The sequence below is a fragment of the Parasteatoda tepidariorum genome, chromosome 8 (genome assembly GCF_982258835.1).
Source record: "Parasteatoda tepidariorum strain Cologne lab strain chromosome 8, Ptep-v5.0, whole genome shotgun sequence".
NCBI lineage: Eukaryota > Metazoa > Arthropoda > Arachnida > Araneae > Theridiidae > Parasteatoda > Parasteatoda tepidariorum.
Window position 1 is genome coordinate 31,133,297 of NC_141762.1, and position 11,677 is coordinate 31,144,973.

General features: G+C 29.0%; 1 protein-coding gene across 1 annotated transcript in view; it reads left to right on the plus strand.

The window, feature by feature from the left end:
* Positions 1-7,765, plus strand: part of LOC107441168 (uncharacterized) — a 159,768-nt gene extending 152,003 nt beyond the window's left edge. The window contains exons 5-6 of the mRNA XM_071181548.2: positions 738-957; positions 5,692-7,765. Coding sequence (XP_071037649.1) covers positions 738-957; positions 5,692-5,828 — 357 coding nt within the window. The 3' untranslated portion in view covers positions 5,829-7,765. The remainder of the gene's footprint in view (positions 1-737; positions 958-5,691) is intronic.
* The last annotated feature ends 3,912 nt before the right edge of the window (positions 7,766-11,677 follow it).

Genomic DNA, 11,677 nt, shown 5'->3' on the forward strand with positions numbered 1-11,677 from the left:
CCACAAGCACAACAAATAAATTCTACTTTCTCAAGTATTTTAACATTGTGTATACACTTAATTTTTTACTGCACATAGTGTTTTTTTAATCTTGTTTATATTAGTTTGTTCTTTTATAAATTATATTAATGCTAGGGTTCAAATTTATCAAAAATTTATAAATCATATCAAAAGAGTTCTGTATTCAGAGCATATTACATTACCTATTGATGTGATATTCCAACTTTAAATAAAACGGGAGGAAAAGTGAAGACGTTATCGTGTTGCTGAATACAATTCTATTGAAAAACACGATATATAATTCATGAATTCTTTATTTTTCCATTCATAGGTGTGTTAACATAAAATGATTTTTTAAATTTTTTTTTAAATATACTATATATTTGAAGCTCCAAAATAATATTTTATGAAAGCGTTCTCATCATTTGCAAATATGAGCAGTTTTTTTTAAAAATTGAAGCACAGTATAATTTGTTAGGAATTTTTTTATAAAGAAAACTAATTGTCAGTTGTGCATAATTGGGTACTTGCAACTCGAGAAGAAGTGGACTAATTATGCCTAATCGTGTGATTTAAATCAGATGCAATTGGATACTTTTAAGCGATTTCACGCGGGCGTCGAACCTGATTGGTTTCTGAATCGATAAATGCTACGATGATGTCACTTGCAGGTATCCAATTAATCAGAATAATATTCTAATTTAGAATGAATACATGGATTGTTTTCTCTATTTCAGTCCTTGTATCAATTGGAGTCTGCAACCACATTTCATTTGGGTGGTCTGGAGTCATCCAGTTTAAGTCTGAAATTTCGAGTGAATGAGCAACATTTCCACAAGGGTAACATGAAACTTAAATGCACAGCCACTATATCTAGAGTATACACAATGAGTAACGAGGAACTGGTATTTAGACAGCAAAGCTCAGGTCTTCATATCATGGAAAACATGAGCCGAGGTTAGTATAAACTGTTCAGTTTTCTTTTTTCGGCAAAAGATACGAAAATGACTTAAAACGGAAATTAATATCATACTATGTTTTATAAGAACACAGACAACAAATGTTCTTGCATGATAAAGGGGATAAAGTGAAAGAGGGTGATGACTCACTGCTATTTTCGAATGGTTAAACTAAATTACAAGAATCACAAACTTTCGATTAAGAAAGAACAACTGTGTCGCTGAAATATTAATATGTGCTTTCATCTGATGATACAGATAAAGGCAAAAAAATTTATGTCTAAAGACATGTGTGAATGACGAACTTGTGTCTACTGCGGTAATGAAGCTGGGTTGTTACAAATCCCTATAAATATATCCAATTATGAGTAGAACTCCGATTGGATTTAACTTTTAAAATTACATAGCAGTTTTGAAAATTTTAAAAATTTATTTTCTAAAAGAATATTTTTTAAATTACTTTTAATGCTTAAAATGATTGATAAAGCATCCTTTTAGATACAGAACCAGATTTTCAAATGACTACTAAAAATATCAGATATTTCACAGACGAATTAAATGTGTAGATTATATTCTGCTTTATGACACTTCATTTCTAAAACGATATTATATTGAAAAACTAATTCTTGGTAAATAAACGCAATAGCTTCGGAACTCATCTTCGAAAACCAATGGGTGTTCTTAGCAGAATTTCGTGAATTTCTTGCTTTTTAGATAATGCGTTTTCTCTAAACTAATACATTTACATTTGAAATATTCCTAATAGACAAAACGATAAATGAAAGAAATTTTAAATGATAATCCAATAGATATTCCACTTACTTGCAGATTTTTGAAGCAGAAATATTGGTATTATTCTGCATCATAACTTTTACCAAATCAATGGAAATGTGTCGCGTGAAATATTGGAACAATAAGCTTTTAATTTCACCGGTATTATAAATTAATTGATCAACAAATTAATTAAACAATTAATGCTTGCCAAAAAGCAAAAATATGCATATCTAATCTCTAATAATAAATAAGGTTTTCAGAAAAGGAATGAAACAAAACAGATATTGATTTCACTTAGATTTCTTGCTTTATACACAAAATATTGTCTCCAATTTTACGTTTACACTTTAAATGTTTTTAACAGAATAAAGACAATAAATATAAGTATTCTTTAAAGATAACACAAAAGGTTTTCCACTTATATAAGCCAACTACACTTTTTCCGTAGAACAAAGAAATCCTCCAATATATTTTATACGATTGACATAAGAACGATAAGTTCTCTTTCGTAAATTCTATTACCCTATTCACTGCGTCCTATATTGTATTTTTCCACAACAAATATAGCCCAGCAGCAAAATAAAAGATACCGTATCCTCACGTCCTTCTATGAGAGTAAAGAAGAAGAATGTTTTGAAAGAAACCGTTGAACTATTTTCTTCCGCTTTAGGACTTCAGAGGAGGTAAGAAGGTCTGGGAAATAGGCGAAAATTGTTCTTTGTGTCCATGTACCACGTAAAAGTGGTTAAATCAGGTCGTTGGAAATTCTTGCAACGGTAAAGTGTTCATTGACCAGTTCTGATTAGGGTCATTAATGGCGTGAAGAAAGAAGAAGACCCTGCCGAAACAGGAGTTTTATTACCGCTTTGTTCTATCCATCGGGAGGTCGTGAAATCGCAGTAAAGTGACGTGTTTGTAAATAGGGGTGAGGGACATATTATAAGGGGATTAATAGAATTGTATGATTTGGTGAATGAGTTGAAGAAAACTATTAAATCAATATACAATAAGTATTAAAGGATCCAGTTCAGTGCCTTCCATACTATGTCCATCAAGGTTGTTATGTCAATCGTACCATTAGATTTCAGTCTGCGCATAGAATAACTTATGCAAATTATTAAATTGGTTATTGCTTGTTTTTTTATTTGTTTTACAAGTTCTTCAATATTTACATTCAGGGAGGCAAGTTATAGTATATTTTTATAACCGTGAAGTGTCCACATATTTGCGCATGCTCCATTTTGTTTTAATTAACTAGGAAGGAAATAAAAAAAAAGATTATTTGTTGCAAGGTTTACTTTACAGTGTGTCGTACCTATGACCTTTAGACCTTCAGAACTCAGCGTATCCTTCGTATTCGAGGTAGAATTAACCCTTTCTCAGTGTGGTATATTCTGTCTGAAGAACTCCACTCGTCATTCGTCTGGATCAGTGCTTGTGACTACGATTACAATCATAAATTAATAGGTTTAAATATTTCAAATAGGGGTACAGGATAAATATTTAAAACAGGTTATTGTTTGGATTGGTGAGAGGTAAATTTCGCTCTTGAAATGCGATACTTCTTGTGTCCATTGCAGCAGACGGTCTTACTTCGTGGTGAAGGGGGTTCTTTCTGTAAACAAACTATCGATCTTTCTTTCGAAAACAAGTACTATCTTAAAAAGGCTCTTATAAAAAAAAGGATAAAACAGTGACATACTTTGTAAATAGGAACAGTTTACCTAGTTTATTTTTATTTACAAGGAATAAGTGATTTTTTAAATGTAGAAACACTGATAAAAAGGAGATTCCCATCTTCTTATTTATCTGGTGCATGTTAAAATATGTAAATCGTGCTAATATTTATCCTTATCATAAGACGGGAAACGGAAGAATAATAATGAACAAAACAAGAGAAAAAATTAAGTGTTTAAGTACCTATAAATTAAGAATAGAGTTCTGACAAAATTATTGGGGAAAATATTATAGCAGACTAAAAGAATGAATCAACTTAAACTGCTTCGTGTGTTTACTTATTAATGAATAATTGTCCCATTTTCTGCGATGGCAAGATTAAAAAATAACGATATATAGATTCGCTAATTATATTAGTACGTCTATGAGAATATTCGAAGAACTGGACAGAAGAGGTGCTCTATTTTAATCTAATTTTTATATATATTACCGAGTAAAACATAATTATAATCATTCATTGACACGTAATGGCACAAAACTCCCAATATTATGAATGAAAATACAATTAAAAAGAGTTTTAAGAAATAATATATTGAATCTGCTCTCATTTTTGGTAATGCAAAATCTTAAACGTTTATGGAAATTAATCAAAAAATGGATGCTGCTTTCGAACTAATGTTACATAAATTTTTGCACCATTTTCATTTTTATTTTTATTAAAAAATGATCTCTATTTTTTGAACCTGTTATTACTGATGACAAGACGTAGGTGTTTTAGTATGACTAGGATCATGGGATAGTACACTTCAGTCTCTCCACTGCCTCTAAAATGCAAGAATGAGTTGGTCAAAAGTTAAAAGTATGATTTGCTTCTCTGATGCATACGAAATTGTGCAAAAACGTTCACACTTCTACATCAAACAATCAATCAGAACCAATAGAGGCTATTGAAGGACTCCAAAAAAAGAGTCATTTGTATTAGACCAAACATCAAGAATAATTGGATCCTGAATTAAGTATATATGCTTTATACAGCAATGTCAATAATTGTGCTTTCTAACAGTACTCACATATATCTTAGCACAGCTTCGAGGAGAGTAAGAAAATATCTTCAATACTGCGTGGTTTTCAAACAGTGTTATCTCGAGGGAAAATGTATTTAATTCTAAGTATAATTGAATTAAAAAATAATTAAAACATCAGTCTTGTTAGTTAATTTACATTTTGATTTGCCTTTACTACAGCAAACATCAGAATGTTCCTTGAATTCTTTGGAAATTGCCATGAGTACATTTGTTCCATATCAAATATCAACTAAAAGGTATAGTTTGATAGACACTGTGGCCATTTTGTACCTGTTATGAGCTGTAGAAAATGGACAACACAGTGACTTGCTTTATACTCTTTAAAAATACTGACCATTGCAATACTTAAAGTTCTGTTGCACTTAGAAAAGTACAAAATCATTAAAAATTCATGATTCTTTATTTATTTAGACCTCTGGAAGAACCAGAAGAGTGGTGCCATTCAATGTGCGCAAATTTTGCTTTCCTAAATGTCATGAAAAGGGGGAAGTTTTGCAAAAGGCTGGGGATGAGAAATTTTTTGGCAATTATGCACTCATTATATAATGGAACAATTCATCGCCTATCTTTTACAGAAGAAATAGTTTGATGAAGCAATTGTCTTTATACTGCTAAAATTGTAAATACTCTTCAAAATTGAGCCAAAATTTTTGTATCAAAACTTATGTCAGCACTTTCTTACCGATTTCACAGTACCCATTATAAAGTGTTTATTCCTTGAAAGAACTCTCTGGGAAAAAATAAATAAACAGAAAAATGAACTAGTCAAAACCAAAGGCAGATAAAAAGCATTTTGCAAACACAAGGCGAAACATTAAGTTAAACCATGCGTTGCAAATCTCAAACTGCCTTAAATTTTAGTGCCACATCTAATTACACAAAAGACAGAGTTAAAATTAAGTTCTAAGAAAATGGAGAAAATGCAACACTGGCAAGTAGGAATAACTCAGATTTCGAAAGAATAAAAGAATCAGGTTGCTTAGAAAGTCCCTAAAGGGACAAATTTAACTTAGTTGCAATAAACTTGAAACACGCAGTTTAGAAGAGAAATTTAAATTGAATTAATTGAGAAATTTTCTTTTTGAATATAACATGGGGAATTATTATGTAATTCACTACTGTATAAGTAACTTATCAACTCGTCTTTTTTCAGTCTTTTAATTTTTAGCTAATTAAATTTTTGATTTTAATTGCAGTAAGAAATACAAGCTCAAAGATATTTCACACAAATATGGAACAATATACTGTAATAGCTTACTTGATGCTCAACATTTTGGGACGACTGATGCCTGATTTTTGGACTAGGATTTTGTACCCATTTATTGTACAATGAAAGTGTGATATATCAGTGAATTATTTTTTTGTGAACTGTGATATGACAATCTGTACATCAGGTGTTACAACAGCATTCCTCCTAAGCCCGTCTAATTGTCTGTGTTATATGGCATCATCTGTTCCTGGTTGCTTCATTGAACATATGATCTGACTTTAAAAACGAATTAAATCTTAAAGATATCTTTTACAAAAACTGATATCACATAAATGAAAAGTATGTATTAGAAATTTTGGAACAAATTATCTGAGCTGGCTATTACTAAACATAACAAAATCATATAATTCTAAAAACATGTCGTTTATGAGTCGGGTTGCACCACCATAGTCGAGCACCCCATTATAGGGAGAGTTAGGAGGCTTTTAATTGTGGTCACCCTAATGACCACATCATGACACATAGATTTCCAATTTCATTGTTATAAGAAATTAAAATTTTAAAAATATAATTTCAATAGCTTACTCAAGAGATTGGTAAATTCGAATTTAATTTTTGCTTATTTCAATATATCATAAAACCCCTTCTACAAATGGAATGTATGTCATGGTGTGTCATTGTGGCTGCTATTATATAAAGCTTCCTAGCTTTCCCAAGGCGTGGGTGTGCAGCTTCGATAGTCAGAGCATCCTACTACAAATCCAGTGATCTTTGGCTCGATTACTACCATCAACTGGCATTACTCTCACAAATGTCTCCATTCATATCACTTTCTAGACGATGTATTTTTCTCAAAAATAAACCTATATTATTTCAAAGTAAAATTATTAAAATACATTACTTCTTTGTCGACTAAAAGGAATCTCAATTTTTCTCATATGAAGTCTAAAACCACTTGTTTATTTTAGAGTATATATATCGATATTTCAAATTTCTGTACTGCCAGGTTGTCATGTTTTCATACATTTAAATAGTAAACTTTCTAAATTTTTTTTTCGTTTTTCATTTACTTTTAAATTTAAAAGAGTAATACTGTAAACATTTTACTAAAAAAAACTTTAAATAAAATCAAAACAAACTATTTTGTATGTAGCATTAAATATTATGTCTGGAAATTGATATTTATAAATTATTAGTAAAAACAGTTAGTGTTAACAGGCTGATTGTGGCATAAATGAAAATAGTGCTCAATTAACATACATAAGCCAACTATAATCACTTTTTACAAACCACATAGTTGTATGATGAGCACCAGTGCTAACAATTGAATGTATTTCTCTGTCAACAAAAATTTTCTCTATTTAAGTGTTGAAGAAAAATTACGAAAATAAATTAAAAATAAAGAAATAAATGTACAAAATAAAATAATTATTTCACTTTACATAATTTAAAAAGTGGAATGAAGTTAGTTTTAAATCTTATTAATGCAATTTTAATTATAAGTAACATTAACTAATAAGTTTCAAAATAATTTGAAATTGGAGTTTTATTTTGTAAATAACTTGTTTTAAAATCATAAAAGATTAGAGGAAAAATAACTAATTACAATGCAAATTGAATTTTATCTCTGTAATAATTTATTCATTATCTTGAAAAAAATACTATTATATTAAAAGAAGAGACTTTATTGATTTAAATAAACTTAAATTTAAATAAAGTATGATTTAAAGTCGGAATTCAATAAACTTTTATGTTTAATAAAGTATGACGATTTTTTAAACTTTTTATTTAATAAAGTATCATTTAGTATTAAAAAAATCTTTTAAGTTACCAACTTGAATAAACTTTGAAATAACACCGTTAATTTAATTGATTATTATTTCTTAAATAGAAACATCTGAATTACGTAAAATATGAACTGATAATGTTATTTGCATTAAATCTATATAAATGTGCAATAAATGGAAATATGTTCAAAGATTTATTGAAATATTGTTCAATGTATGATCTTGTTGTGAAATGTAAGTTTGTTAATAAATAAGCAATGGCTTTAATAAAAATGTTGGTTTTATTTACTCTAATAAAGAATAAGTCTATTAGAATTAAACAGTCATAATGTATGTTCCATTAACAATGATTATATCAGTAGTATAGAAACATACAATATATAATAATATTGAAATATGTTATACGTATAATGGCATTAAGGCATACACACTATACAATGCTTTTGAGACATACTTAACGCAATAAAATTAAAAGATTATCTCAATAGCAATTAATTTGTAAGTAACTTACTAAGACTATCAAGACAGGGGATTGCGAATAAAATATCTTTAAGCATTTCTCATTGACATTATACATTTTACCCTAACTTCATCCATATCATAGCACATTTCTCTCTTAAACAATACCTATTTAAAGTAACTAAACAAATTAGATAAAGTTCTATACAACCTTCGTTAGATTTTAAATTGATTGTAGAAAAAATTTGGAATTAATATATAAAAGCTTTATAAGATTTTGAGCATTAACTTTTGAAGCACTATAACTTGCTTGGGTTTTAAGGGTTAAATCAAACTGTTAACTTGTTTGATTTCTGGTAATTTACTACGAATTTGAACTCATGCAAATTCTAACTATTTTCCTGTATGAATTTTCTAGTCACGTGTTCTTTGTTGGCACTGTCGGATTGGCTGTCTTTTATGCCATTGTTGTAGAGTAATGTGTTTAATTTTGACGGTCGATTATGGAACTAGGGTGTATATGCAGCAAGGCACACTTTAAATCTGGTGCAGCTAAAAGTTCTGTCCTTATAGTTTGGTGTGAAAGCTTAAAGGTATATCAGTTCAGAGATTGCTCACGTCGTTTGCAGATTGTACCATGAGAAGAAATGATTTGATCACTGCGTATTATTCTGTTTATTTTGATTAAAATCGTAATCATGATGTTATGGGAACGAAAAGTTTCGTAATGTCGCCTATTAAGAAGATATTGGTTTCAAACTTTTCAATAATTCCTTGTCGTTATCAAAATTATCTTTATTAAATTAGCTTTCATAGCGAAAGTAAACTAAAAACAGAAAAATAAAATAATCCTAATTAATTATTTTTCTGTTAAAATAAATACTGCAGATTGCATGCACTTTATTTAAAAAAAAATTGTCAAGATTTTTATATCAAAATTACCTGATGAATAAGAAAGGCATAAAAGTCGATATCAAAATTAATTAAAAAATTGAATTAATTAATAAATTTGATTAAAAATTGATAACGAAATCAGTGATAGAATAAGTGATCAGTGAAGAAATTATGAATAAGAATTAGTATTGCTTAATCAAAATTACCTGATGAATAAGAAAGGCATAAAAGTCGATATCAAAATTAACTAGGGATTCGAAGTAGAATTTGATTAAAAATTGATAACGAAATCAGTGATAGAATAAGTGATCAGTGAAGAAATTATGAATAAGAATTAGTATTGCGTAATCAATGAGTAATGAGAAGAGTAATCAATGAGTAGTATTCAATCAAGAGTTAGTATTGAAATCAAGGAACAAAAATATATTATGAATATAACTCATCCAATGATTTAGAATAGAGTTCGAATAAGAGTCGTTATCGAAATGAAGTGAATTATATTTATGATTAAAATCCTCAAGTAAAAGCTTAACTAAATACAGACTTTTCTGATTAAGTATGTTTCTGTTATTTTAAAAAACTTACTAGTTAAATTCGAAGTTAAATGTGAAATATATATTAAACTATTAGTAGTAGTTAGCATAAATTTTTCTTCCCTCATTTTAAAACTTAAACTCTGTTATATATTTCTAAATACAGTTTTAACTAATTCATCGACGTAATAAATAGTCTTAATTCAAGCATATGTTAGACATTCTAAAATAAATAATTTACAAAGGTAATACAATCTACATAAAAAGACACCCAAATGAAATAGAACAATGAATTCCTTCTCCGACTTACTACGAAATGAAACTAAAACTTTCAACAAACTATCACCCATTCACTTTTCCAAACAACAATTAATTAAAACCGAGGGAAAACAAGATTAGTTGGAAGTTATATATATACTGGAAGAATACCTCTATAGTTCTAGCATTTTCCCTTTGATTAATCCAGGAACAATGTTGAAAATATATAATTAATTAAGTATATTTGGATCGAGATACGGAATAGAAATCTATACGATTCGGAATTTCGACAAACTTTTTGTTGCTTTTTAATTCTGATACTGCGCTTACCCTGATTAATACGAAAGATGCAAACTGAAAGCAAATTAGGTTGACTAAGTTTACTCTAGTTGAAAGGAATTGAGTGGCTTTAATTAAATACTTCATCGAAGATTTCATTCGGTGAGTTCAGGCAATGCATTTTTTTTCTTAAATTATCAGCATTAAGTCAGTATTAAAAGATAAAACCGAAAGATTTATTTATTATCGTATGTTGGTTATGTTTATCGGAAATTTGAATAAAATGTTTGTTTCAAATTTATTACGATTTGGTAAAACATTTGAAGCGTATTTGAGACGGAAATGTTTAAAAAAATATGGATTTAAGTAATGGTTATTGTTAAAATAGCTTTAGATCAATAATTTGTGAATGGAATAAATGGATGAAAAGCCTTTTGTAACTAAAAGCATTTTTAGTAACATATATAGCTAGATATATTATATATTGTTATAACAGATTTATCAGTTAAATTTATCATGCGAAATGTTGTATATATTTTGTTTCAAATAATACAACAATAGATATAGGCAAAAGTAGACGTAAACAAAAATGTGAATTTTTTTTCTTAATTAAACTAACCAGCTTTGAGTTTATCAATCATTCGCAGAAATCATTTCATATAGCTTGGGCCAATATAATGATAAGCTCGCTTACGACAATATATTGATAGGCTAAACTTTTTCATAGCGAAGTTATTTACATCAAACTCTTCCTTAATCTTATTTCTAGATTGATTTATTATAGGTTATATAGCTTCTACTAGATTCTTTCTTTATAGATCTTCATTATTTCCACCAAAATGCAACACAATACCCAGGAGAAGCTTATTGACTCCATAGAATTTGTCTTTTTCATCAAAAAAGTTCGTTGAAAAAATAAATTTTTAAACAATTTGAAACTGAAGGTTATTATTATATTTTCTCAAGTTCTTCAATTCGTTTTTCTAAAAATTAAACATTCTGCATGAGTGCACTCAGTCTCGTTCTCTCCTTTGACAAATATTTTAAATTATCCTCAACTATATTAAGGTTTCAAACATGCGGGGTAACATTTGCTTTTTATATTGAAAACAGTATGACTAAAATTATGAACTATATTTTAAAAACTTTTTTAAGCCGTTATAGCATGGTTGGCATGGTTGGCTGGACTCAGGCTCATGAGAGTTGGAGTTCGAATCCAGTCGGCAAAAAACTCCCCGTGTAGTAAATGGAGTCTAGGACACATTAAATCTGTCGGGTCACAATGTTCTCTCACTCTCATAACAAATTATACCTCAGTTGATACTGAATTGGAGATTTATCATTATCTGATTCAGGTCAAAATTACGATCTGCGGATGAACGAATGGATGTAGGAATGGGTCCACCCTATAAACGGGTGTGACGTATGGATGTGGCAGTAGTCGAATTCTTATCCATAGATGGCACCACTAGAAAGCAAGAACACTCACGCCCCTTGCTCTAATGGCCCACAACAACAACAACAAAAAATGGCGTGCTTCTTGCGTAAACAACATAGAAAAGAGAGGAAAATGTTTAAAAAAATTTTATTTATCCGAACTAGAAAATCGATTTGATATTTTTGCTAATTTTCTAAGTTTTATAAGTGTGCCTTATAAACAATCTCACTGAATAGTTTCAAAAATATTTTATTGCATAGGCTAAAGTTAATTTCAATGATAGATTGATAGATTTTCAATGTAATTTGTTCAAAATATTTTAGT